The 27,979-nt window shown below is 39.2% G+C and overlaps 2 protein-coding genes across 3 annotated transcripts in view; one reads left to right on the top strand and one right to left on the bottom strand.

The window, feature by feature from the left end:
• LOC113680248 (huntingtin) overlaps positions 1–21,888 on the top strand; it is a 49,998-nt gene extending 28,110 nt beyond the window's left edge. The window contains exons 38-67 of one of the 2 annotated variants that reach the window (XM_089196701.1): positions 730–833; positions 1,176–1,260; positions 1,744–1,920; positions 2,124–2,200; positions 2,714–2,831; positions 3,737–3,880; positions 3,983–4,069; positions 4,725–4,866; positions 5,447–5,658; positions 6,144–6,221; positions 6,816–6,912; positions 7,869–7,940; positions 8,509–8,823; positions 9,524–9,615; positions 10,735–10,889; positions 11,364–11,432; positions 12,305–12,497; positions 13,130–13,354; positions 13,882–14,037; positions 14,542–14,613; positions 15,087–15,202; positions 15,635–15,749; positions 15,972–16,117; positions 16,757–16,824; positions 17,597–17,708; positions 18,713–18,875; positions 19,279–19,361; positions 19,957–20,034; positions 20,232–20,322; positions 21,151–21,888. In XM_089196701.1, the coding sequence (XP_089052827.1) occupies positions 730–833; positions 1,176–1,260; positions 1,744–1,920; positions 2,124–2,200; positions 2,714–2,831; positions 3,737–3,880; positions 3,983–4,069; positions 4,725–4,866; positions 5,447–5,658; positions 6,144–6,221; positions 6,816–6,912; positions 7,869–7,940; positions 8,509–8,823; positions 9,524–9,615; positions 10,735–10,889; positions 11,364–11,432; positions 12,305–12,497; positions 13,130–13,354; positions 13,882–14,037; positions 14,542–14,613; positions 15,087–15,202; positions 15,635–15,749; positions 15,972–16,117; positions 16,757–16,824; positions 17,597–17,708; positions 18,713–18,875; positions 19,279–19,361; positions 19,957–20,034; positions 20,232–20,322; positions 21,151–21,270 (3,762 nt within the window). In that variant the 3' untranslated portion in view covers positions 21,271–21,888. Of the gene's footprint in view, positions 1–729; positions 834–1,175; positions 1,261–1,743; positions 1,921–2,123; positions 2,201–2,713; positions 2,832–3,736; positions 3,881–3,982; positions 4,070–4,724; positions 4,867–5,446; positions 5,659–6,143; positions 6,222–6,815; positions 6,913–7,868; positions 7,941–8,508; positions 8,824–9,523; positions 9,616–10,734; positions 10,890–11,363; positions 11,433–11,580; positions 11,736–12,304; positions 12,498–13,129; positions 13,355–13,881; positions 14,038–14,541; positions 14,614–15,086; positions 15,203–15,634; positions 15,750–15,971; positions 16,118–16,756; positions 16,825–17,596; positions 17,709–18,712; positions 18,876–19,278; positions 19,362–19,956; positions 20,035–20,231; positions 20,323–21,150 lie in introns of those variants that run through there. The other variant, XM_089196702.1, reaches the window with a different exon arrangement.
• Positions 21,889–22,389: 501 nt separating this feature from the next.
• LOC149050263 (struthiocalcin-2-like) lies at positions 22,390–25,358 on the bottom strand. Its single transcript, XM_089196703.1, has 4 exons — positions 25,172–25,358; positions 25,041–25,083; positions 23,649–24,029; positions 22,390–22,706 (listed from the first exon to the last, which is right to left on the bottom strand). Exons 1-4 carry the CDS (start codon positions 25,199–25,201, stop codon positions 22,450–22,452), a joined length of 711 nt encoding a protein of 236 aa, XP_089052829.1. The 5' UTR covers positions 25,202–25,358; the 3' UTR covers positions 22,390–22,449.
• Between the last annotated feature and the right edge of the window lie 2,621 nt (positions 25,359–27,979).

The raw sequence follows: 27,979 nt of genomic DNA, 5'->3' as shown, positions 1-27,979 counted from the left end.
ATCTGGACACATATAACTTTCCTCGTTCTTGGTGTTTGATTAATCTTTTGTTTTTGTTCTATTTTCGAAACGTCTCGGGGAAGCTGTTTTAGCGCCAGTAACCTTCAAATAAGTAGCTCAGGGCGTGAAATTAACTTTTTTTTCTGATAGCCACTTGGCTCCTAAATTCTTCAAAGTGGTAGCCAATTCAAAAAAAGTTGGTCGCCATTTTCAAAGACAAAAAAAATCTTTCTTTACGCTGTCAGCGTTCTAGATAGACCCTCCAAAATTAAGTTAGGGAAAAGATCTTTAACGTGCTACAAAGTGGACACTAGGATGGATGATAAACAACGTTCAGGCTTATCTAAATCCAAGTTGGCGTCTAGTTATCGATCGAGATGCATGTAATACGTTTTGGAAACAAACTAAACGAGGAAGTTTGCCGCGGATTTATCTTTGCAAATCTTTTTAATTTACTATATCTCTTGGTAAGGTTATGATGAAACGTTCTAGTCGCCAATTTGGCGACTAACTTTCAGGATTTGGTCGCCAAAGTGAAAAATTTAGTCGCATTGGCGCCTGTATTAGGCGCAATTTCACGCCCTGTAGCTGGCTACAAAATGAAAATTAAGCCAGATTTAACTCGGTGACGTGTAACCCTGGTTTAGGATTGAAAGGAAGGTAAACAGTAAGAGAATGTGAAACAGAATTAATCCTGCTTAAACAAGATCTCTTTTTCATGCACACCAGGAGCAGGGATCATTGGATCAGTCTCAGGTCGGGACCCTGCTAAGGATGTCCCTAGAGGACCTTGTACAGATGACAGATGAACCACCCATACAGGGGTTTCTAAGGTAAGCCGTCTTTGTTTTTGGAATCTTTTTTGATATTCATGCATTATTGTCTCCTTCAGGAAGTACCGTATATAGAGGAAAGCTCATTGAATGTGTGAATTGACTTTTAGTAATGTATACGGGTGATTGAAAACATCTCCTTTTGTCAAAGGAAGTTGAAAAATTTGACTTTGGGGACAGAAACTGCGCTCTGTGGGGAAATCCTAACTGTATTACCAAGAAACAATTGCCAATTTTGACAATCGTCAGTTGATAGGCCACTACACTCTGTAATTAAATGACACTCCTTATTTGCCCAGCCGATTGTACTCAAAGACTCCTTGTTCTGTTGTTAAATCTCAGCATTCTGTACAGTACTCACGAAGGAAGCAAGCTTCTGTTAGACTCATTTAATTCCTCGAGAGCTCTACATGAAACAGTAAAACGGGTAGGCGTTTGATTATTATTAAAGGTTGTGTAATAATTCTTAAAACCTTGGAGGTTCAGCACTCTTAGTTAAATAGAGCGCTTTTCGAATGAGTGTCGTTAAACCAGTTATCACAACTGCCGATCAGAACTAAGAAAAGCATCGCAACGAGTCCTTGAGACTTAAAGTAAAAACAAGCCACTACCTAAAGCGCGATAAAATGTGAATAACTTAGCCGTGATTAGTTTTAGCTTTGCATCTCACTGGTTGAGAGATTGGCAGAAGTTTTCCACAGCATTTACAGAGTGTAGTAAAGCAAGATCAATGCAGTCCAAATTTGCTTTCAAATCACACCCAAGTGTCATTTGTGATAATATGAAAAGTTGAGCGCAAACCCAGGATATGTCATATTCATGAAAACTCAGTAATAAGGCACTCTTGATAAATAATTCACTCGACTTTAACCGGATTCATGGATTACCTGTCGATCTTTGCTTTCTCCAGCCAAGTCTTGTGCGTGATTTAATGAACTGCCTGAAGGGAGTGCATCAGTCACAATCGGTTTACCTTATCAAGATACTGGCGGAGTATTTCCTCAACTCAACTCATCAGTCGGTTGCAAGAATGGCAGAACGTTTGATTTGCAAGAAGTTGGAGATATGTATCGATGGACAGAAAATGGTAAATCATGCTTTTTATCAATTTTAAACAATAGAACTGTTTTTCTGTGCAGAGTTTGGAGACATTATGCTCAAAAGTGTTGGCATCTACAAACATCTGAGCAACGAAAAACTCCTCTTACATTAAGTTAAAGTGCTCGCCCTTACAGTTAGCGTGCATTTAAAGTCTGTATGCTACATTTAGCTTGTCTTTGTTTTTATTAGGCACCATCCCAGGAACTCGTAGAGGATGAATTAAGATCAGTTTGTCAGTTGATAGCGTCGAAGAAGGAAATAACTAGGTAATGATAAAGGAGAATTTCAAATTTCCCCTTTTTATAGTTAGTAGAGTTGGCCATCGAAAATCCTCAAAGTCGCCAAACATTAATCCAAAAATTAAATTAGGATGAACATCATATAATTTTCGGAAAGTCTTTCCAATTGCAGCCACTTCTCGTGCTCTCCAATTTAAACTTTAAATTTTTAGTGTGCAGTTTTTAGTACTTAATCCTACGCTTAGACAGTTACCAAAAAACGCAGCAGTCACTTGGTATGGTTTGGGCTAGACCTTAGGTAATCTTAGTCTTTGAACAGAAGAAAAGCCTGGCAAAACCTCGAACAATCCAAAGCAGTTCGTCATATCGCTCTGACGAAGGGCTCTTAAACTCTTTACGATGGCTAATTTACGTTCAAGTTTTCAACTCAGTTGTTCACACTAAATTACCTGTTAAACTCTCCCACCGACGCAGCATCACAGTTTCTTCAGAAACTTAACCCCTTTATCCTATAATGTTATCTTGTTTTTACCTTTTTAGAAATCAAACGTTGTTGTCGTTGGTAACTAAAATTCTCCCCTCAAGTTCACCTGTGGAAAGGGATATGCCTTGCAATGAAGATCTGGCTTCGTCTATGAAAAACTACACGATTGATCAGGTGACTGTGTAGAGGAGGCTTTTCTACGAAACGTATTTGTTTAAATTTGCCATCGTTCTTTCACAAATACTGCAATCTGATTAAGTTTTGAACGACTAGTAGATTTTTAAGTATGAAAGCGGTCTTCGAAGTCATGAACACTACTTAGGCAGTAACGAAAATAAGGCCTAAAAAAAATGGAGGCCTGTACGGGATTTGAACCCACGACCACTGCAATACCGATGCAATGTTCTACCTTTTTGTACGCTTAAAAAATAAGACTTTGAGCTCAAGATTTCTATGCATAATAGCTGATTCGGGCTTCGCCCTCATCTAACTTTTAGTCATACATACTTTCGCAAGTTATATGTGAAATTTATGATATGATATATCTTAATACTTATTGCTTTGCTCCGAGCTTGGAGCGGTGTAACTCGTCTTGTGCAGCGCTGGAGCGGTGTTTTGTGGGAAACTTATTCAATCCGTCTCAACATTATCTTTTCAGGCTTGACTAAATATTTCAATTGCAATTTGACCTGCCACTTAACTTTCAAAATCTTGACATTAATTCTCTTCAATGATTGCCGCACATTTCTTTTAATGTTAGCTCTAAGAAGTTGGTTTTTGATCAAATGATATCCCTTGGTTGATAGTTTTCTTTATTATTATCACTTTTCTGCCTTACAAAGAAATGACATTTTTAGGAGAGATCAACCAACTCCTTTCAGTCGGTGTACTGGCGTAACTATCCAAGCGGATGGTACTCAAACAGTTCGAAAATCACTGACCACCTGCTCAAGCTCAACAAACTGTTCTTGCGCACATCTGCATTGGTTATTCCTTTTGTAAACCGACAGAAAGTACTGTTTACAGCCTAAAAAATCTGGTGCGTGAAAACTGATCTTCAATCTTTGTCTGTACTACAGGAATGGTTTTGCCGACTTGCTCAGCAATGCTGTTTTGCTGTTCGTCCAATGGACCAGAGGAACGGAGCCAACGTTAAACCTGAGGCGATTCAGATGCTCAGTGTTCTGAATGCAAAGGAAGTTTCTTTTGTCATAAATCACGAGGTGTGTGCTTAAAAATTTGATTCAGCCGAAAAGTTTTGAAATAAAGTTTTCAACCGTTATGTAACTGACTTGCTAAGATATTTCCTTTCTTATTTCTTGTAGAACTTTGACATCTCTCTGCTTGAAGAATGTATATCACTTGGAATCGAAAGAACTCTTCTGTTGACCTCGAGAAGGCAGAACGGAGAGGTAATTTGTACTACTTGTAACTCTCGTGAAGCAAGAAACTAGCGACATAGCAGAGTGTTTTTGTTGTTGGCATTGAATCTGAGTGCTTTTCGATTGAGTGTCACGAAAAGAAAACCCTAGTACTCGCCATGACCAATCAGAACTACTGTGAAATCACAGGGTGCCAATGAGAACGTAAATTAAAGGAAGGTAACGGCTTTAAGGGCGGGAAAACGCCAGTGACCAAGTTAGGATTAGTTTTGCACCTGATTGGTTGGTAGGTTGTGGGAGTCTTCCGAACAAATCATAGAGCAGTGTGAAGTAAAAGCGATGCAATACTGGGTTACATTCAACACTCAGTTGATAAAAGCGTAAATACCCTTAATCCTGCTTGAGGTTGTAATTGGTTTCTGCGACCTTCATTTGGTTACGGGAGGTCTGAAAATCTTAAAAAATTCAACAAACCAGCAACCAAGCTTCTTACTAGTTGAAATTCGTAACTACTGGTATGCCGTTTTGATCAGCGACGTTTGCCCCTAGTACGCTCCTGCGAAAAGAAGTAAACTGCGAACAAGCCAACACTTTTGCCTTTTGGTCTTAAAGAGTATTTGCCATTTTGTGTATTTCTCAGTAAAATCTATCGTGACCTAAATAACGTTTCTCTTTTCCTTTCCAGAACGTACCAAGTAATTTACTTAACAATGCAGAGCACTTTGAAAACCATGACGTCGATCAATTATTGCTTATTTCCAAACTCGCTTTATTTTCCAAAATTGGACAAGTTGCAAAGGATGTTATTACAACGAGAACGTTCAGAGGTAATACTAACATGACATTTTTTTATTTTATTGAGAGAACCTACTCATTAGAACGTGTGTATAGTAAATAGAGCAACAGTAGCATATTTAGGTCTCCCTTTAACGACCACTCTTAGTGCAGGAAAAGGTGGTCACTTAAGGAAGCTTTTCGTTTAACTTTGGCTTCCAAGATCCTGATATCAAGTCTTCCTATTATCAGTCACACTTAAATTTTAATCTTAACTCCGAGAATCTGGTGTATGATAAAAAATGGTGGCAATGGATATTTTCATTTCTTCTGTTCACCTGCGTGAAAATGTGTTGATATTGTACGGAGAAATTCCTTCTTGATTATTCCTGAAAGTAAAAAAGGATAAAGGAATGGTGAAGGTAATAAGCCAAATATTGCTTGGGTCGTCTTGTTATTACCATGATGGAAAAAAAGTATTCTCAATCAGGTGATATTCTAGAGAGTGCTACTCGCCTGGTCGTGATTGAAGTTTTGCTCTAGAAAGTCTTTAAAAATATTGTAGCTTAATTCAGACTTTGAAATCGTCGAGGAAACATTTTGTAACTGTGTCGTCTTCGTTTATGACCACAGATAATGAAAATTCAACAAAGCTGCAGTGTTTCCAGTTAGCTTCTGATCGTCTGTCAGCTCTCTGCAATGATGCTGATTGGTGCAAAAAGGTCACGTCCCTTGCAAGGGCTCTTGTGGCCTTAGCTGGTGCAATTCCGACTCTTCCTAAACATTGTAAAATCCCTGAATCTGGCCAAGAAGCGCTTTTTCAGTTTGTTTTCGTTCCATTGGCGGTAAGTGACAATGTTAATAAAATTATTGGATTTATGTCCAGGAGGGGAAAGAGGGGGTAGGGTTGTCATTGTGTTGTGTCCTTGGGTGGGACTGCTAACTCTGACGTTTCCTTCTCCGCCTGGGTGTATAACTGGGTACCTGCGAAATACCTCGGGTTAACCTTGCGATGGACGAGCATCCCGTTTGGAGGGGAGGGGAGGGGAGGGGAGGGGAGGAGGATAGAAGTTCTTCTTATCACTTTTTGTTATTGATGCCAAAATAAGTTGTGGCTGGAAGACCTTTCTGGCTGGTAAGCTGACCTACCTTTTTCCTTCATATGTACGGATGATTATGGTTGTGCCATAGCTTATCATGCCTCTAGTCTTGAAACATGACGATAATGTGGTTCATATAGCAAAAAGATACTGATGATTTGAAATACCTTGAAACTTCAAAGGTGTTGATGTTACGATTTTGGATTCTCTTGTCCAATCTCTTTTTTCAGATGGTGCATTGTTCCCTTGTAAATGGTAAACGTCCATGTTCCGTTGAACTGAAGTCTAATCTTGAATGTCTCGCTAAGGTAATCCAGTTTCTACTAAATGGTATAATGTTTTTGTAACTTAGTTTGAATCTTGACATTACTCGTTAAAACAGTTTTCGATACTTCGTGTTACTTTTAGAGAAGAACTTAATATTTCTCCTTTAAAACAAATAATAAGCTTGTACCATAGGCGTAATTTTTAGTGAGCTATTTTCACTTCAGGATGTCTTTTATGAACAAACCTTTGTATGTGTTTGCGTATGTGTGTGTTTTTTCTCACGGCTAGGAAACCAAATTTTCTCAATCACTCGCCTCTTTGGCAAACCCTAGTACCAGCTACGTACCAATCCAATCTCAATGAGCGACAGGAATTTTTTGTAGCTTTTCCCTGCTTATCCAGACTTTTCAGCCAGTTCTCTTTTAGCATGGTAATTTGCTGATATTAACTGAGTTGATAATAAAAAGTGGCCACCGTAAAGAGTTTTTAAGCTGACGTTTTGCGCACAGGTCTGGGAACAGTAGTTTAAAGATACTTAGTTCAGTCACCATCACGGGGGAATGGATATTTACAGAGGCGAGCGATTAGTGATTTACTAACTAGTTTTGCTTTTCTTTTTTGCTGGGAATTTACAGTACCTTAATCTTGATTGCGCAAAGAGCATTGGGAAACTTGAGTTCTTTCCGTTGGTTTGTTCTGCTATTAATCACGTTCACGTGCTCTTAAATGCAGGTAAGCATAACAGGAGTTAAGTGCACTAGGTTTGTCTTAGCATGATATAGTAAATACAGCTGTCGTCATTGGCTACTGGAGATATAGTCATCTCCATCTTTCTGCATTGTACTGTGGGAAGTTTAGATAACTGTATCTGATGTGGACAGTATTACTGTAAAAAGTGTAGATGGCAGTACCGGCTGTTGACGATGCAGATTGTGGTACTTACTTAAGGCAGTGTCGGTGATGTGTACCATAGTATTTTAAAGTGGTCATATGGGTTTTTGATTCTTCTTAACTCATTCGAAAATTGCGTGATGCGTGACCTGGGCTGTTGTAGCGATTGAAGGGAATGCATATACCTAAAGCTAGAACGGCATATACAGTCAACTCTCGCCTTGTGGACACCTCGCTATCACGGACACCCCCTCATTGGGGACGGGAGCCAGCCCCCCGGCGTAACGCGTGACTGAAAGAAACTCCCGCTATTACTGAATCTCGCTATTACGTAAACACGGACACTTCCATGCCCCCCAGCGCGACATTTTACTCGTTTTTTTCTTTCGCTTTCGCTGCTGGACACTCAAGTACCTCGTCGAAAATCCTGACTCAAGTAATATAAAGCCACATTACGATAAAGGAAAAGTAAAGAAACCACTCTTGAATTGGGTGCGAACATGAGAATTTCTTGCTCGCGGCTGGATCTTTTTCTGGCTCGTGAGGCCACGTTGGAAACGTTATGTTTGCGTAATTACATATTCTTTCTCTCGTACCCGTTATTACGAACTCACGCTATTACGGACACTAAATCTCTCCCCAAGGGTGTCCGCAATAACGGGAGTCAACTGTAGTCACTTTGTCTGAAACTCAATGTATTTTGCGCATATATATGATAAAGAATATTCTCGAATGAAAGTCTTTTCGGATTAGTTTGAGATTGTTATCAAACTTCTGATGTTCATTCTGTTTTTTAGTTGATGGTAGTGGTGACAATGACGAGGAAGGCTTCTTTACTGATCAAATTAAAGTTGATATAGGGGATGAAGGTAACAGACATTTTAAAACTGTGAATCGTCGAATCAGCGCCTCCCCTCGAATGAACATCCCTCCCTTACTGTTTTTCTGTTATTTTTATTTTATGGAATGAGCACTGAAACTAACCGAGATTTATAATAGTAATTGAGGTTTATCATTACTAGTCCGCACTCTTGTAGCGCACTGGTTGCATCTTGTGAGTAGGGTAAGTTTTGAAAATTATCACCAGCACTAACCGAACAAGCATGAAAATTTTAGAGTCAGTGCTCAAATCCTGGAATAAGCACGCCCGTCGTATTCTAAGTGTGTATTTGTTGCATACGCAACCATTTCACTCCCAAGTTCTCATTAATGATTCTCCCTACTGTCTGCCGTACAATTCTCTTTTTGTTTCTAAGAGAATTTGGTATTGGATCCACTTATTTTCCCCTAATTGATTTTTGTCTTTATTATCGTCACTTGTCTGTTTGATACTATTAATATTAGAAGGAGAAATTCCTTCTTGGTCACGCATGGGAGTGAAAGCGTTAAGCATGTAACAAGTTGAATGAATTCGAATCTGCTCTCTTTGACTTGTAGGAGTTCAGATTGCTAGGAAAGCCTGTGGAGAAATCTCACAGCTGATCCACCGGCTACTGACCATCTTGAAACCAGGATCAGTTCAAAAACCCTCCCTGCCTCAATTCCTATTGCGTCCTTTTCAAGACATCATTGTTGGTTTAGCGAGGCAACCTCTTGTTAACAGCTATGCGCGCACCCTACCTTTGGTGTGGAAGATGGGCTGGGCACCAGTCCCTGAAGGGCCTCTTAAAACAGAGCTTCCTCCTTTACCGATAGAGATCTTGAAAGAGAAAGATGTCCTGGATGAATTCGTAAAAAGGGTTAATTTGATTGGTAAGGTTTGGTTACCTGTTCCTGACTTGTCCTGTGTTGGTTTTTTTTTTCCCAACTACTGTGACTATTTTGGTGCTAAGTGGCCAAGTTTTCGTTTCGCTAATATCTCACACACTGTTGATTGCGTCTTATTTAATTGTTTCGATATTATCTCCCACTCTGCTTATTCTGTATCATTCATTTGTTTCGTTAGTATCTCGCGCACTCTGCGGATTCTGTTTCATTCAATTGCCTCTCTAATAACCTGCGCAGTCTGTTGAATCTGTTTCATTCAATGGTGTCGTTGGTATCTCGCGCAGTCTGTTGATTCAAGCTCATTAATTGTTTCATCAGTATCTCGCGCAATCTGAGGATTATGTTCCGTTCAATTGTTTTGTTAGTATCTCGCGCACTCTGAGGATTCTGTTTCATTCAATTGTTTCCTTAGTATCTCGTGCGGTTTGTTGATTCAGTTTCATCCAATTGTTCTCAAGTATCTCGCGCACTCTGAAGATTTTGTTTTACTCAATTTTTCGTTAGTATCTCCCGGAGTCTTTTGGTTCTGTTTCATTCAATTGTTTCGTTGGTTTCCCGCGCACTCTAAGGATTCTGTTTAATTCAATTATTGATGCGCAGTTATCAGCTGCTAGTGAGGAAGGTATTTTGGGTCCTGATAATTTGGTACTTAAAAAATTCCTGGTGTGTTGCTTTTTGTTGTCAGGGTGGACCTCTAGACAACAGTTTGAAGAAACATGGGCTGCCCTTCTCGGTGTGATCAGTTCACCACCTCTACCAGATACAGTTTCAACAGAGGTTTGTTTAATATTTGTTTTTCTCTAGCTGTAAAACATTGAAATCTGTTGAGAAAAGATCATGCACTCTTGCTTAATTCTTTTAAGATGAAGGCCCAATTTGGTCCGAATTTTACGCTCTCAGTGAACCACGACTAAATTCGATTTCAAGCACTTCCTTTCAAACTTTTCAGTGAGTTGTAAAAGTCCATGGTGATATAGGTTAGCAACTTTCGCTGACTTTCCTTCAGAACCTTGCATGTCATCGCGAAGAACGCTGTGGAAGCCTGAGATAGGTTACATGCATGGTTCACATTTTCCTTCTGCTGAATTGCAAATGTATTTCAAAGGTTTGTCTGCGAATATTGCTTGTCGTCCTACCCATATAATGTTAGATTTTTCGTTATTCTTGTAATCATACTAGCTGCTGTCACGAAAGGATCATTCGTTTAATTTGTGTTTTTCTGACTACGAATTCTTTTCTCTTAGTAATGCTTAACCACTGTTTTTGACTTTATTATCATTTGATGGTGTGCTAATTTTCGGAATAAGGGCAGTTGTAGCCAACAACCTTTTAGGTTAGGGCCAGCAAACTGTGAACTCTTTTACTCTTAGGTGCAATCAATGAGCAGTGTCCCCTTACTAGATTAACCCTTTAACTCCCAGAAGTGATCAACATGTTACTTGTTCCTACAATATACATATATTATCCAGCAAATAGGTCATGAAAATACTCAAACCTATGTGGTATAAGGTTGTCATCTTGACCTAACACTAAATTGTCGGAACAAATGTACAAGTAAATGTGTAGCAGCTAGACGGGAGAATCAATAAACAGATCTGGGAGTTAAAGGGTTAATTTATCGTAAAGCAAAACAGTGTTTAGTAGAATTAAATTGTAAGTCTCTGTGCTAAAATACAAGAAATGTACGTCTGGCAGCGAGGAGAATTGATTTTGAGACCGTGAGCGTAAAAATGGGTATCAGCAGCACTAGCGAAAGTTCCGCAATGAATTTTGGGTCTCTTAGCCTCCCTCTGCAACGACCTAACAGTATATTCCGCGTTCAAATTCCGACAGCCCCATAATTTTTTCTTTTGTAGTTGTAAGTTCATACCCGCTTTTTTCGTTACTGCATTGTAGGAGGATATGGAGTCGACGCATTCCTGCTGCCTGGCAGTCCGCTGTATCTCAGAATTGTTGCTTCAGACCACTCTTTACCCAGTCCCGGGAAACCCAAGCGCAAGTGCTTATCTACACAGACCGAGACACAGGGATCTGCCTTTCCTGGGAAGCAGGTGAGAATGCTGAGTGTATCGAAACATTGAACCTTTGTCCAAACAACACAATACTTGGAGATTACATCGGTGTGATTTATCGCACACTGTGACTGTTCCTAAAAGACACAACAAAAATTGCGTTTTATTGCGCTGATGTCGGTGGGCATGGTTTTACTCAGAGTTTCCTTTTATACCCTATTGTATTTTTCATTCATTTTTCTGGTCACATGCTATTATTACTAGGAATTGTAGTTGTACCACGCCCAATCGAAGGAAAGTCTCTCCTGTTTGGAAGAAAACGTTATTTAAAGAAATTTCTTTAATTGAACGTGACCCGTTACTTCGATTCCCTAGGAATTGGGAATTATGAAACAGGAGAACAGTCTGTTCCATTCGTTTTTCGTGTGATAAAAATTAGGGGAAGAAGTAAAGTGTGACAGTTGAGTGAAATGTATAATTGATAAAAATTGCTCTCATCTTGTTTCAATTTAGGGCGGGGAAGAAACTAACCTTTGTTAGGGGCATGATTGAGGAGGAATTTGTTTTCTTGTGCTGTACAGGGTAATTATTGTAGATTTTCTCCGGTTATTTTTTATCTTAAACACTTTGAAGAAGAACCATAAATTTGTGAGCAAGTGAGGATGGTTGTCAAACTGTTAGTTGACCCCTTGACGACTCGGGGTTATCAATGTGTAAATTCTTCTCATAGTTTTTCAGTACACTGTGAAGCAGACGGATTAAGAATATGAAGGAAACTATCAACTACGGATTAATGTCCTGATAGCGAATATAAAGGAGAGTTTTTGTCCAAGTGTTAAGTGGAATCAGCCTTAATATCGTTGTTTTGAGAGGGTTCGGGTCTCTTCTTTTGCTTTTTATTTACGGAGGTGGTGGCGATTGAAAACTTCTAGATATGAATTGCTTTACTCTTATACATGCCAATGTAAATCCTCATACATATCACTTGAAAACATAACAGCTACTCTAAACTTCTTGGTTCCTAAAGACTTCAAATTATAAAAGAGAACTGGATTGAGTGTTACAAAATATATATATGTATTAATAATGCATCTACAGCATGGCAGACATCACCATTGTGATGGTAACTTCTATGGTATTTTGTTATCCTCAGTTTTCAGTTTTTCTATTAACCTTTGCTTAAAAAAGGAGTTTATGAAAGAGTATATTTTCTACTTTCCCGTCTGGACGGGAGGTTTAACCCCGTCCTTTCTCTTCCGCTGCCCCCCACCCTCTTTCAGTATTTCACCAGCTTTCCCTTGAAGTTTGGAAGAACCCAGTACCAAGTTTCCTTGCCCAAGAATAGTACACAATTGATCTGGAATTCATCGGGATGAAAAAAAGGGGGGAAAGGTGGAAGAATCCTTTGACGTAGAGAACTTGAGTAGGTTTGAATTGCTGTTTTCTTTTTGTAGAACTGGCCGAGTATTTATCTCGGATGAAGACCTAAAACCAGAGCGTTCTGTAAGTGTCCATCGGTCAAACAGTTTCCTGTGTTTAAACAGTTCAAGCGCGATGTGGATAACTAACCGAATGCTATTTGATCATCCGCTTTACGGACTCAATGTCGATCGCGTGCTGGGTTTTCACGACTACACCTTAGGACAGGTAACATGTAATACTCTAGGTCATACCCTCTTTTGACAAACGATAAAAAATGTCAATGTGTCAACCGATGTCACCTGTTGTAGCTGTGTCAGTTTTAAGTCATATTTTGTTGTCTATATGAAGTGCTTTTTTTTCTTTGTGTGGCCAAAACCTCAAAGACATATTCGATCGCCTGCATGAGTTTAGATACTAAGAAAGAGGTCCTGGCTCACAAAAATCTTGAGTAATTGTGGTGTCGTTATTGACATGGGGCATGGATTGAGAGGGAATGTTGTGAGGGGGTTTTTCAACAGCCAATATTTTATTTATGGGTCGCCCTGATTACCCTTCAAATTCTTCTCCATTTTGACTTGTCTTGTCAACATTGTCTCTCTATGTTTCCTATTGCCAAAAACCTAAAACTCTCAAGATCTGTCTCTGAACCCTCTGATTTACTTGCATTACATTTCTCGGCAAATTAGTGAATAATGTAACGATGATATAGGAGAATTTGCTTGTTTATTCTTTTTGGCGCTGATAATGCCGCGTAATATCGTGACGTAGCTCTTAGTAGAGGTCGTGCTAAATAAAATACGACAGTGAGAGCTTTTGAGTCGAGAAGAAATGCTGTGTGTACTCCTTGTGTTTACTAGATATCTGTGGGCGCACTTCACAGTCAGGCTCAAAGCGAACTCCAAGAAAGGTACGATAGTGAAGATGATACTGCTGTTGTAGTTTCCCTTCCGCGCATGCCTCAACCTGAAAAGCTCGACATCAAGTCTTGCGAGCAATTTCTTCTGGAGCTTTTCGAACAATGGATGTCCCCGTATATTCACCCCAGGACACCTCTGGCACTCTTATCCGAGGCAACCAAAGCGGTGAGTTCAGCTCTAGTGTCATTAGATTAATCACATCGGCCAGGAAAGAACATAGGAAAGAAAACTGTCTGAAGCGCGGGAAAATGACCAAGTCGCGATTGCCTTTTTAGTTTTGTATCTGATTAGTTTAGGTGGCAGCAAAGTAGACTATGGATGAACAAAGGGTTTCTAAAGAAACTGTGGTGCTGCGTCGATGGGAGAGTATAACAAGGGTAATTAAGTATTACCAACTGAGTAGATAGCGTAAATTGACCACCATAAAGAGTTTCAAAGCTCACTTTTCGAGCGTTAGCCTTCGTTCATTCGCTCTGACGAAGGGCTAACGCTCGAAACGTCAGCTTTAAAACTCTCTACGCAGGCCTATTTACGTTATGTACTCAGTTGGTAATACTAAATTACCTTAAAGTAGAGATGGTTGAGATGGTAGTACAAATCCCTTTGGACCTGTAGCCGTGGCTTCTGTGGTCTCTCTTTGCCGTACTTTGATTTTAAACAACTTAGAAACGATCGGCATTTTCCTTTTTCAGCTTTTGGTGTTGTCTGATCTGTTCGTTGATGGAACACACTTTGAATGGGTTCTGGGCACTCTTCTTGATCTACATCATAATCATTCAGCGGAAGATGATCTGTTGATACAGTACTTGCTACCTACACTCTGTAAAGCCTTAGCTTTCCTAAAGACGGTAAGACAGTTGAACTTGCAAAAGAAACTCGTCTCCAACGCAGTTTACTTGAACTTCCCTCTTACTTTGACTGGCATCCTAACATCAGTATATTTATTTTCCATAGTGTTCTGTGTACGTTTCCTTTGATACTCACCAAGAGAATTTGTTCCAAATCATAAGCTTATTTGATTGGTAATCATTTCCCCTTATTTGCATGATTTTAATGATTGATCCAGCAGTGATACTGTTGGGTAAATAATATGTTAGTCAGTGTTGGGAATCAGTAGGTTAAGGAGTGAGTTAAAGAGCACTCGCCTACGGCTCTTGCAATTACGAAAATTTTCAAAATATCACTCAAACCCACAAATTACGAGATGCACCCGCAACCACTATTATCCCTGTTGAAGAACCTCCACGCTTTGCTGATTTAGACAGTACGAGCTAATCCTGTGACATCAAATCAAGCTTCAAGTTTCGCCATAAAATTGCAGAAACCTTCAGTAATGTGCCATTGTTTTGCAGGAAGGAGCGATAACTGAAAGAGTTTGTAAGATAGTGGAATCTTCACTTAGAAGTCCACATGTTCCTCTCCAGGTAATTAAAAGCGTTTTAATCTATTATGCTTTTGACCCAGAGCTTGTAGCGTCTACAAATGTTCCCTCCATCTTTCTCTCTGATAAGCTACATTCCTAAATAAAAGCCATAGCAAAGCTTTTTTACTAGTTGTACCCGAAACGCAGTAGCATTCATGTATCAAGGAAGAAGCCTTTCAAAGATTTGACATGTAAAGTTTTGGTTACCTTCTCCTTAGAAGGTTTTGGAGGCTTTTATCTTACGTCCCAATAACTGTTTGGAGGAAAAATTATGATTGGCGTTTTGTTTCCCAATGAGTTTTTGGTTAGTGTCAACAACTCCTGCCCCGTTTGGAAGCACAAGAAATTACTGGGTGCTACGGGGCTTATCAGAAGGCTAACGATAGTTACTTGATATGGTCTCTGCATTGCAGTTTTGTTTCCAGACTTTCAAAAAGAAGTTGGCTCATTCTTGTGTATTTTTCTTTGTAACAGATCTCTGCCCTTTATGGTGCAATGTACTTACTAGAAATTCAGGTGCCATCTGTAAGTGCTGTGCTACTGCCAATCCTAACAGATTTCCTGGGCAAGAAACTTACTGTGATTAATGGGTAAGATAACGACTGTTTCCTTTACAATATTACTCAGTATCTCTTTTTTTCTTTGTTCAGGGCATGTTCTCATTGTTTTTTTTTTCGTCATGAACATTTTACTTCTTATGAACTGAGTGCTGGAGGTTATCCAGGTTTCCATGGCATGAAACGATTGGGAGTAATACTTATCTCACTGATTGAGTCACCTATCACCTGTCCATCCTAAGTACCCCTCCCTATCAAGTATTTTGGGAGGTTTACTTGACACGTTTTCGTAACCATTTATACTCATGGATGGACAGGGGTAGAGTGAGAGAACACCAAACTGTGCTAGGACTGGAACCATTTCTTTTAAAACTAGCGTTCTCCATTATATATTTTTTGTGTTGTGTGATGGGGTTGATTAAACCGTTTTTTATTTTTTCCTTCTTAATTTCAATAATTTCCAAGCGCCGTGTCAATGGCAGAACACCACTTATTAGTCATGTGGTCGACAGCATTTTACTTGCTGGAGAGATACGCTGATGAAATCAGTGATCAAGAATTAAAGGCAAACCTCCTCAAGGTAAATTTTACAACGTCATATATTTAAGGCGATATTTTACTTCTCCTTACACTCGATTTAAAATTGCTCAAGAGAGTGCCGCATGACATTGAACAGCATTGAAAAGCAATCCTTAGATGTGAAATTTGTGTTAGACACATTGACCTCGCAATTGGTTACTTGTATGTTGATTGTATTTAGGATTGAGTTTAACAACCTTTGGTATCTTATTTTATTTTACAGAATGCTGTCCGCACTGCGTCCTCAAACGAAGACAGCACCCCGACCTGTGTCTATCACGCCATCATTAGAGGACTTGAGAGGCTTGTAGTATCATTTGCTCTGTCGAGTGCTGAGTCAGACTCGCTAGTCAAACTTAGTGTGGACAGGTGGGTCGGGTGGGACGGTCGAACTTAACATGGAATGGTGGGTCGGGAGAGACAGTCAAACTGAGTGTGGAAAGGTAGTTCGGGTTGGGTGGTCATACATAGCAAAAACAGGGGGGTTGTGTGGGCAGGTGGGTTGTGTGGGCAGGGGGGTTGTGTGGGCTGGGGGGTTGTGTGGACAGGGGGGTTGGATTGGAGATAATCATCAGTTAGAACTCTGTAGTTCAGGATGACGACGGCAAAACAAATATTTTCAAGCAAAAACAAAAGAAACTTATGATCTTCAACCCTGGGAGAATTTCTTTGGAGAGTACATAAAAAGATCAATTTATGACGAGTATTCCTGCAAAATTGGATTTAACACTCGTTTCCAATTGGATAACGATGTTTCAAGGGGGTCAGCCATTTTTTTATTTTTAATTTTTTTTCACTGTTATGTCCGAGGATGTGGTCACTATTACGCTCGGGAACAGAAAGATACGTGTTGGAAATAAGAAAGAGACAGGCCCCGCCACAATTCTTGCCACAAAAATCTATAATGTCTTTGATTCGTAGATGATTTTAATGCGATACAAAATGCCATAGACGTAAAGGAGTATTTGCGCACACCTTTTTGACTAATATATTTTTTTTCCATCTCAGGCTGTCCATGCAAAACCCTCAAAGAGCCATATCCGCTCTTGGTTTATTGGTAACGTGTATGTATACAGGTAAGAAGTATGTGTGGCTTTTTTGTAGTGGTGTTATAACAACAGTGCTGCTGAGAGGTTTCTGGTGATGTATATAAATGCATTTTAAGGCCATTCTACAATTCAAATGGGAGTCACAGAGGAAGAAATCCTTTAACTCGAGTTGACTTGGGCATTCTGTCACTTGACAAACTGTTAGTAACTAAAGAACTGACTTCAGAATGGTCGTCAGTCAATTAAACAGTTTGTCAGTTCGTTGGTCAGTCATTCAGTTAGTCATTCGGTCATCAGTCAGTCATTCAGCTAGTCAGTCAGCCTGATGAACAGTAAATCAGTCAGTTAACTTGTTCGATAGGTGGTCAGTCGGTCAGTCAGTCAACCTGTTGGTTAGTCGGTCAATCAGTTGGTCAGTCAGTCAGTCGTTCAGTTAATTAGTCAGTCAGTCAGCCTGTTAGTCAGTCAATCAGTCAGTCAACCTGTTGGACAGTTGGTTGGTCAGTCAGTCAGTCAGTTGGTCAATCGGTCAGGAGGTCATTCAGTCAGGTAGTGGATCAGTTGGTCAGTTCATCAGTCAGTTATTGGTCAAAAGGTCAGTTACTCAGTCAATAAACCTTCTGTAGGTAAAATATGGTTGGCTGATCAAATGGTGTATCAGTCACCATGTGGTTAGCCTGTCATTTTGGAAATTGGTCGTTTACTTAGTCATTCACTTAGTCATTCATTCAACCAGTCAAAAATGAACTATTTCGTCCTACAACACACTCTTGAATTCAGCACATACTCATTTTTACAGGTAAGATTGGCGACCGACCAAGTGGAATCTACCCTCCGGCTGACACTGCGGAGTTTCCAACAGAGGACATACTTCTCATTGCTATGGAACGTGTTACTGTCCTGTTTGATAGGTGAATTGCAGTTTGTTTATGTTAGAATTAACATAAAAAATACGACGTAATTTGCCCAAATTCAGTTTAGGAGCATTTGCATGCATGGTTAAAACTCGCAAGTGTATTACTGAGGTCGGTCTCAAGAATTGTTAGTATTGTTGTGGCAATTTTAGTGCGCATAGACTTTCTAATCTTAGAATTCAAGTTCCTCTAAGACTAACAATTTTAATTAACATACATTAAACGTACCCCATTTTTAGCGGGCAGCCTGTGTTAAACAGACGCTAGCTCAAGTCCAAAATATTTCCTCCCGTATTACTTAAACCGTTGAGTTCGTAAGCGTGATTAGCGTCTAATTTCTTTTGACAGCACCACTGCTTAATCAAACGTAAGATCATGAGAATGAAGGAAATGATCACCAACTAAAGAAGTACTTGATTGTTAGACAGATTCTCCTTGTTAGCACTATAGAAAGGCATTGAAAATACTTTGGAGAATATGTATGCAAACTGATGTTAGGGTGTAAAGGGTGCCAGGAAAGTGAGCCTCTATTCAGCAGACACTTTTATTAATTGGTCATGAACAGAGACGCGAAATTGACGCGAAACCTGCGTATTAGTACACTCTAAGATTCCATCGTTTACATTTGAAACATCGATTCTGGCGATTGATTGTTACTCTTGTCTACCGGATTTGAAATGTTGCTGATTGTTTACTTTGTTCTATATGGAATTTGATAACTGACTACTGTAGCACAATATACAATTCGAAGGATTTAGTCACCCTGGGTTTAATAGGCACTACTCAGATGAACTACCGTAATAAGTAAAGTTTTATTGAAGATATCGGTGTAGAATGACCTTAAACCCTGACAATATAACATCGTACCGATATATGCACAAAGGGAATAATTGAAATATGCGCCCGCTGTACATGTTTTCGGGCTGACATGCAGCGAAAAATGTGATGATCATCTGGTGGATCATCTTGTCGATTTTCAAGGGTGTTTTTCTTTTCGGCAGAATAAGAAAAGGCGTGCCATCTGAAGCCAAAGTGGTGGCCAGAGTTTTGCCACCCTTGCTTTTGGATTTCTTTCCCGCCCAAGAAATCATGAACAAAGTGATCGGAGAGTTTCTGTCTAGTCAGCAGCCACATCCTGAACTCATGGCGCAAGTTCTCTTCAAGGTAAATACCTGTAGGATGCTACCTCTTTCAGTTCTTTTTATTCATCTCTTCTCAAATAAATCGTCGATAGGGCCATCTTTAAACAGTAAACTCTCAGATGTAATTAACATAAAACTATTCTGTGCAATATCAATATCATGATCGTGCGGATGATGAAACAAACGTATTGATTAAAGGGTTTCCACTTGATTTAAAAAACAAAATTTCCCGTACAAAATGCCTCCTCTCCACGATAATGAGAAAATTTTGAATTAGGACGGAAACTCTTTTTTTATTATATGCAGCTGACGAGTTACTTCGTTCGGAAGGGCTTCTTGAGTCTTTTTCGTTCTTTAATGGTCCTAAAATAATTCTATTAATAAAATATTAAAACTTCTGCTCTACATTCTATTATCTTGATTAGGTATTTGAAGGTCTTCACAGTCAAGGGCAGCAAACAGAAGTGAGAGACTGGGTACTACTCTCACTTGGAAGTTTTATTCAGCGGTATGGTGTTTCCTTAGCTAATACTAACGTTGGAAAGTTCGATCTAGTTGCGTAAACTACAGTTTAAGGACTTTTAAACAAATTAACTTCTCTTGCCGTCTTGCCACATTTTGACGTCATCCGTGCGCGGACGCGCGGCATCATGGCATCTGATTGTTAGATACGGACATTTATACCTTCTCCATTTCTCTTCCACCTCATCCTAGTGATTCTAAGTGCAAGTTTGCCTCGACAGCATGAAGTGCTTCAAAAAGGGATGCAGTGAAAGGGTGGTGCAAACCCCCTTCTCATCTGACCTGTGGGGTTTTTACTACATTTCTGACACCAAAATTCCTGGAACGACAGGATTGCATGTTGCTGCACAATTCGACGTATTCAATATTTATTCGTCTTGCAATTTTTCTTTGCTTATATGAACCACAGTGTAAAAACTTTTCTGTGTGTTTGTGAATAAAAGTTGTGATCCTGTATCAAATTCCCCCTCTCCCCTCCCCCAAGCTTGGTTTGCTTTTGTAGTGGGATAGAGGACGTTGCCATTAGGCGTCTATGCATGTGTACCTTATTGATGTTCGCTATGTTTTTTTTTTCTTAACAGGACACCCCTGTCGATGGCGGTATGGAGTCTTACCTGCTTCTTCATTAGCGCTTCTAACAACAAATGGATTCGAGCCCTGTATCCAAACTTAGGTGCAAAAAGTAGTAATGAGTGCAACTCACGGCATTTTGTTTTTTACTTCAGTTGGTTACTCTTTTGAACTTCGTCACTTTAGTATTTAGGCTGGTGTTGTTGAAGAGAGGTAAACGTCCAGGCACTGTTTACTTATGCTGAAACATTGCCCTCTTGAGTTTGATTCTTAACGGTGACTTCAGCTTTTCTTATATCGTGGGAAGGATGGGTAAACTTGAAGATATCGACGTTAGAATATTTTGTGCAGCAGCTATGGATTTCTACAGAACTCAGGTAAAACAAGTTGTAGCAGCCAGTTGAGTCTCATACAAACTTTGCTTTCCCTTTGGATTGTATGGGGTATTTCACAACTTCGTGACCTTTTTTTTTTTTGAACAAAGAAAAAAAAAAGCATTTCATTCTGGACTGTTCGGTCGTTGAAGCCCTGCAAGTGAATAACCCATGTTTGCAGTTTTTGCCTATCCATGGACAATTTCATAAGCCTGAAAGTTTCCCTTTGCTTTTCATGACGTTTTTCAGGGGTCGTGGCAAAGAAGGGAGCTGGTTTGGGGTAGTGGGGCGAAGGGGGGGGGGGGGGTAAGAGACTTTTCTCCATGCCAGGCGTAGCCCCGTTTTCAGTTCCCCCATTGTTTTTGGGACCGGACGACTACATAAACTCGTCAAAATTGCACCCGAGATTTTCTTCAGGATTACGATTTTGCGAATTAGCGGGCCATTTGTTTTTATTCTATAAAATTGGCTAAGTTCTTTAGCACGATGTTTGGGTAGCATAGGCTGTGGTGCCCGTTTAAAGACAGAAACTTTTGAAACATCTTCTAGTTCTTAACAGGAGTTAATCAAGATGAATCATGAATGAAGAAACCGCCAATGTGTGCAGAGATCGAAGTCTCACTTCCCCTTTTCAACACATTTTAAAATTGACGCAAAAGGACCACAGCCGTTTCCCCACGTCCATATGCTCCCATGATATAATAGCATTCTCTAATCTTTGAGGTTTGCTTAGGTCATTACACCTTTTTCACCTGTTAAAACTAACCTGTTGGAATTTCTGACGAGTTTGCAAATGTTCAGTGGTCAACATGTCAATTTTTCTTCCTACAGAACCTCGATGCAAATCATAAGGAGACTCTGATATCCACATTTAGAAGGGCCGCTCAAACGAGTGCACCTTACAGAGAATTTATTGAGTGCTGTCAGTCAGACAGTAAGCACTCTCGATAAATAAAGGGTTGGTTTATGGCTGGAGGGATTATTGAAAAAGGTCCCAACGTTTCTTGATCGTGAGACTGTTTTGCTGAAGAAGCAAAGGAAAGGTAGTGTCCAGAACTTCAGGGTTCTTTGCCGTCAGGCATATTCTCGGTACAGCTTGCTAAGTAAATTTCCCCAGTGCTACACGGATTTTCATGACTTACGATTTCTTCAGCTTGAGCCAGTAGTAATTGTGGGTAATTCCTGGTTGTGAAATGTTTTGATAGAAGTTTGAATACTTTTTACTAGGATGGCTACTAATTCAATGAACCGCCCTCATATTTTTGATAACGTAACAGAGAGAAACGTTACGAAGTAGCGGAAAGTGAAACATTCACACACGTGCTTTGTCACGCATTGCTTGAATCGCATTTTCACGCGTTTCATGACATGTTAAATAACAGACACCTTAGGTAGCGTAGAAAATCACTTTTGGTGAATTTTCCTTGCGCTCGCTTATTCAGAGACTAAGTGGAGATGTGGGGTCAATTTTGACTCAATGAAATGATGCACCATCAATTATCAATGGAGTGTTAGATACAATTATGTCTCAATTCGAAGAAAATATAATGAAAACAACTATTATGACTATTTCATTGTGCTTATTCTTGGCAACTGTATATAGCCTAAAGGCCTTGCCAATTTTATTCTCAAAACGATGGAATGCTTTGGGTGCAATATTTTGCTAAAACTGATCGCATGGGTTAGTGTGGTTGAAAAACTTTCTTATGACGGCAATTTATCCAAACAAATGCCCTTAGAGCCGTCTTACATCTGTTTTTTTTTTTTTTGCGCTAATCTGAATGTTATTACACATACTAGAAATGAAAAAAATTTCTCACCGACCCTATTTACTGTTTGACGATACATAAACACAACATCTCGTGTATGCAATTAAAATGGCAGGGGTTATACTGTGTCGCCTCGTAAAACACCATGGTGTTTCAGAAACGTTTATTTTTTGTTATTAGTGTACAACACTTTTAATTTAGCCCATCATTTTCATCATGTATGTGAACACAATGGTTGATAAAAGAAGGTACTCAAAAACGCCAAGTTTGACCCAACCCAACCCAACCAGGCATTGTTACGTTTTTTTGATTATTTATTTATTTATTTATGAATTTAAGGGACCAATAATAAGTCCAACCTTCAACCTAAAGCCTCGTAATAATCGCATTCTTCGCTCTCGACCAGATCTTCAGGAAACTCGTTTGCGATGGCAGCATTTATCTCACAAAGGCTCGTTGATGGCGCTTCCCCTGGTCTGTAATTAACTGATGTGCAGTTTTGATAGCGTCGACACCAAAGCAAACATTCAATGTCACTTTGTACTACCAATTGATGAATCACATGCTCAGTCAGCTGGGTGTTCGGTGATCTCTTGAAATATCTTCCGTTTGCTGCATCTGTTTCGATACAAAATGTTGTTCGTTACTAATCAGCTAGTGGGATGAACGCTCTTTTCCTATTAACCCTTTAACTCCCAAAAGTGCTTAACAAGTAACTTCTCCCTACCATACCCATGAACTATCCAGCAAAAAGGTAACAAGAATTAATAATCAGATCTTGGGCGTTAAAGAGTTATCAGATTCTTTGTTAGTTTGGACATACTTCTGTGTTATTCCAGTTGCTTCTTCCTGTTTTTATTTACACATTTTATTTTACAAGGACCAAGTTCGAGACTTGATCAATAAATATCATGTTTACCTACATACTACTAAGAAATAAAAGTAACCATAGCGCTCTGACACAGGGCTGACGCTCGAAACGTTAGTTTTAACACCAAATTACAATGTTATACCCTACCGCTGACGCAGCACCACAGTTTCTTTCGAATTTATTCATGGATTATTGCTAGTTGTGCTTTGGACAACTTTTTCCTGTACCTGACTTTAAGTCTCAAACGACACATCCAAAAATTTCCTTTTCATCAAGGTAAATGCCCTCAAAAAATTTAATGAGAGTGAAATGCCAGACAAAGGTACAGAACTTGTCATTCATTTATAGAACCCCGAATCTTGACAGACTTTCTGATGTGTTTCCGCGGGTAAAGTGCCCCTGTATACTTGACGCACGGGAAAATACGAGTGCCCAAAGCATGATTATTTTTTGTTTTTTACATGATCAGTTACTACGTTTGCATAAGATTTCTAGACCAACCGCAGAATACAGGGAGTCAAAACTGATGCAGTGCATGGTTAAATTCGACACTCAATCGAATATTTCTCTGGGGACTACTGATGACTACAATTAAAAACTTGCCATCAGAAAAATTACCATAAGTATCTCTATCAGAAAAAGGCAGTGTTTCATACTACTAAGTGCCTGAGGTGAATGATTTACTTAACCTTTTTCACAGATGTATGGCTGTTTTTTGGAGCAGCTATTGTCGTTCCACTGGCCGTGAAATGAACTATAGTCTGTCATCTCACCGCAATCCTCAGGACCCGAAATGTTCGGGTGACGAATCCAGTTCAGATAAGTTAGCTCCTCGCCTTTCGACCAGCGGAAATTTTTAGAACTTTGATCTTTCACCAGGCCGATCCAGAACGTTTTTTTGACTGCCATGCGTCGGTACACGAACTTCTGCTCTCCATCAGAGTTTATGCTGAGCAGATCCCCTCCGTCTTCCTGGCAAGCGGCTCTTGCGTAAAACCAAGACAGTTGCGTGTTATAAGCTCGATAGCATGAGCCGTTGAAGTAGAACCAGTCTTTAGCACAAGTCCAACCTATTCAAAAGGATCGTGAGCTTGAGTTGGAGGTATAATATCCTTTTTTTTTTTTCGAACCAATGTTACAGCTTTGTTAAGCAAAACCAATGCAATCTTCGACTCTATGTTTGACACACAATTGTAGGTAGCCATATTGCATGGATGATTGCAATTTATCTCAGGTGAATTTCGCTGTGTTATATTTGTGATGGGTTTGTGGTTCGGGGTTGAATTATGAGCGAAATTGAAATTGAGCGAAACCATCAGTTACCTTGTGATGATGAACATTTATTGCGTTTCTTCCTCTATTGTTGATGACAAGGTTGCTGCCATGTTTTCTGAACATATGAACTCTTATGCTTCAAATTCTAAGTACAGTATCGAAATCATTCAGTGCCTCGGATTCTCTTACAAATGAACCGGGAAAGCAACTTTTAATACTTATAGTTTCAGAATACACCGGAAAGCTTCCTATACGATTGATTCCACTATGACTTAATATACCGAAGGAAATAAATCGCGCAGATTGGAGAAATAAAAGAGAGTGTTGATAGATTAGTCACTTAATTTGGACAGACGCAATCGCTGATTGTCATTCTACGAAAATGTTAATTGGAGTCGCAGCCTTGTTACTTAGGATAAAGATTTTTTATTACATTTTACGACGCGAAAGTTTTCTTTATGTAAAAATTCTATATTGCTTTATTTGAATATGTCCTAGAGAGGATTTTTAAAAGAGTATCCCTCGCTGTAGCTTTTGGTATCTCTATTTATGAACGCAGAATAAACTGATTAGACTTCGACAGTGTCTTCGGATTTGCATCCAGACCAAATGAAAAATGTAATAAATTAACCTGTTACGGTTGTATTAGGATTTCAGTACTTCTCCAGTACAATGAATACATTTAAAAGCGGATAAAAACTTTGCGGTTATTTTCAAAGGCCATCGTTGCTGCATTAGCCTCGCGCGTTGGATCGGGCTGAAGGACGATAAAAATATCGAATAAAACTATATTTGTTTAATCTTACCTTCTGATAAATCCTCGTCAAACCCTTCTGAAGACAAATAGAGCTATCCAAGAGAGCAGATATCAAAAAAGGTCGGTTTAAATTTGGCCGAATCGAAGCATATCCAGAAATTTCAATTTCTCAGCACTTACCGCGGCAACACAAAGAAATGAAATTATCATTATTGGGTCTCTACCACTTTTCCCTTTTCGCACTGTGTGGCACAGCCATCTCCCACGTTTAAACAATATTTCTTTTTATCTGTATGCAGCTGCTGCTCTCTTGTGTTTTATAACCAAGTGATCTGTATATTGCTGATGGTTTATACACGGATCCGCTTCCCTTTTAAGTGTACACAGCTTTACATAGGAACATCGATTTTTGACAGGTCGTCAGCCTTGTTGATACAAATATTCTCTTTTAAAGAAAAATTTTAAGGCAGTCGATTCTATGGTGGCATTGTGTTTTCTTTATTGTGTAAACATTGTTACTAGATACTTCCTCGTATCAAAGAATGATGTCTAGAGTTTCGATAGTTCAATATCTTTATCTCAGACTAAAGACACCCGCCGGCCCATGGCTAACTTTTAGTGGAGTTATACAGATTCTAAATTCTTTTTTTTTTCAAAGGGTTATATCTTGTAGCTGAGCAGTCCAAAAAAAAAAACCCAAATTCCGAAAAAGTCCAAAACAAACACACCTAAAAAATACATTAAAGATGTAGATCTGCATTTCACACCAACTTTTTTTTTTTCGGTGACATACACTTTGGACTATTATTTCCTCCTTTGCCTTCAGTGAGCTAACAAGGAAATGAGCGTCGGAATCAGTTCATATGAAACTTAAATTGTAGACTTAACTCATTGATTATGTGTAGTCAAGAAATATGAAACTTAATTAAATGTGTTGGAAATTATTTCTCTGATTATTGATTGTAAAATGTATAGTAGACGCATATATCTGAGCAACATTGCATTCGTTTGTAAATAGCAACGAAGAGTCTTCGATTTCCCTGAGGTGAAGACAAAAAAAGAAGTAAACCGAGTTTTAAACTAGTTTCTTATATCATTGGTTGCTGGTGCAAAGTTATGGACAGTGAACCATCATCAACTCAGACAGGTGCGCACGATATCAGTGATGATCCCCCCTCATCTGCAATAAGACTAAAATGGGACCCACCTGTCAGTAATGGAGAGGCATCAGAAAAAGCAGGTGCGAATGGCATACAGACTGAGATTTATCTGGTTAAAATTCTCTTTCGCAGAGTTGATCAGATGAAGTTAGAAGAATTGGGTATAGATTTGGAAAAGCGTTGCTGTTCGATAAGGGAGCTGATTCCTTGACACTTAAAGAGTAAAACATTGTGATAAGATTTCAACCTTAGTACATATAAACAACTTATTATTTAAACTCAAAAGACTAGCTCCTTGGGTTCCATCCAGATCCGCCCATGACAAAGTTATGCGGGTATGAAAAATATGACGAAAAACCAATCCATGAAGATGAAGGAAAGATCGACAAAAATCTGTTATGTCAACTCATTTCTTATTATACTTATTTTTGCGGGCTTATGTTACTGTCCATCCTTTTTAAAAGACGCAAGTGAGATCGCATTTTAAAGCAAAAAAAACGTTATCCTTATTCAGGACAAGAAAGGAAGCCATGTTCTCCACTAAATAAGCACGTCGGAATCAACCATCCTTCCCTTTTTTTTTTCAATGGTTTCTTAGTGCTCCCCCGTTGACATTTAGAACTTTTGCTCCCTTTTTCCAGCTTGCGCACAAAACCTCATACTTTATGAACATTGAACTTTCAAAACGGGCACTCGATGCATAAATGAATTATTCTCACGTAGAACGTGATAACATCGCTCGAGGTAACTGAAAGGCGATCGAAATCCTGTTTGTCCTGGTTAAGATTTTAGACGTCTGATTCAACTCTGTAATTTCAATAATTCATATCCAATAGCAATTAATTTTCCCTTTTTATCTGGGAGATCTGGAGGAACGTGGTCCAAATCTACAAACTTTTGACACTACAAGAATCAAACGTATAGATAACTAGAATGATTAAGACCCATTCATTTGTTTTGTCCGTTACAAAACTGCGTCGAATATGAAATTCGTAAGCCTGATTCACTAATCTTTAAACTCATCCGAAGCCTTCGCATATTCTGATAAACGAGGGCAACTGATCTAACGGCGATAAAGTGTACAATTAAAAAAATAACCCCTCGGCAAAAAATTAATGTATGTCTAAGATTTAAGAACAAAATTGTTTGAACGCGTAGAAATGGACTGGATGAAAACACTTCCTTACAAACTCTTTACGCGCTTATGATTTAAAATAAGATCTGGGACGCTTCCTTTTCTCAATAAGTTTGAGAGTACCTCCCAGAATTGAAAATAGAAAGTCATTATGACTCCATAAAGCTTAGTTTCCTTTGATAGCTCTGTTTAATTAATTTGCCGTCCTTCGTGGCTGTTCGGTAAACGCGGAAGTCGCTGAGTTGTCCAAGTTTTTTGCTGGGATGAACGTGACTACTTTTAAATTTAGTTTCCTGCAAGTGACTGATGAATATCGATGGGCTTTAAATAGAGCATTCGCTTTTACGAAGGGTAACGATCGAAACGTCAGGTGGCCAATATACATTATAATCAACTCGGTTGATTAAACCAAGTTATTTTGTAATACCCGGCCCTTGAGCGACGCAGCACCACGGTTTCTTTGAAAACTTTTCTTGATAGGTGACTGTATGTCAATACAAAAGTTTTTAATTTTTGCAGGCTATAGATAGATGAATGTTCTTTAATGTGACAGTTTAAGGTGGCTTAAAAGAGCACATCCCTTCCTATGAGCGGCCAATGTCCAAGTCTTGCAAACTCAAACGAATATGGAGGTTTTTTGTTTGATAGTCTCGAACTGCCAAATGAGCAAATCAAGAAGTCCGACTGCCTTTT

This window comes from Pocillopora damicornis, chromosome 2 (genome assembly GCF_964200805.1).
Source record: "Pocillopora damicornis chromosome 2, jaPocDami1.2, whole genome shotgun sequence".
NCBI lineage: Eukaryota > Metazoa > Cnidaria > Anthozoa > Scleractinia > Pocilloporidae > Pocillopora > Pocillopora damicornis.
This window is presented reverse-complemented; position numbering and strand designations above follow the sequence as displayed.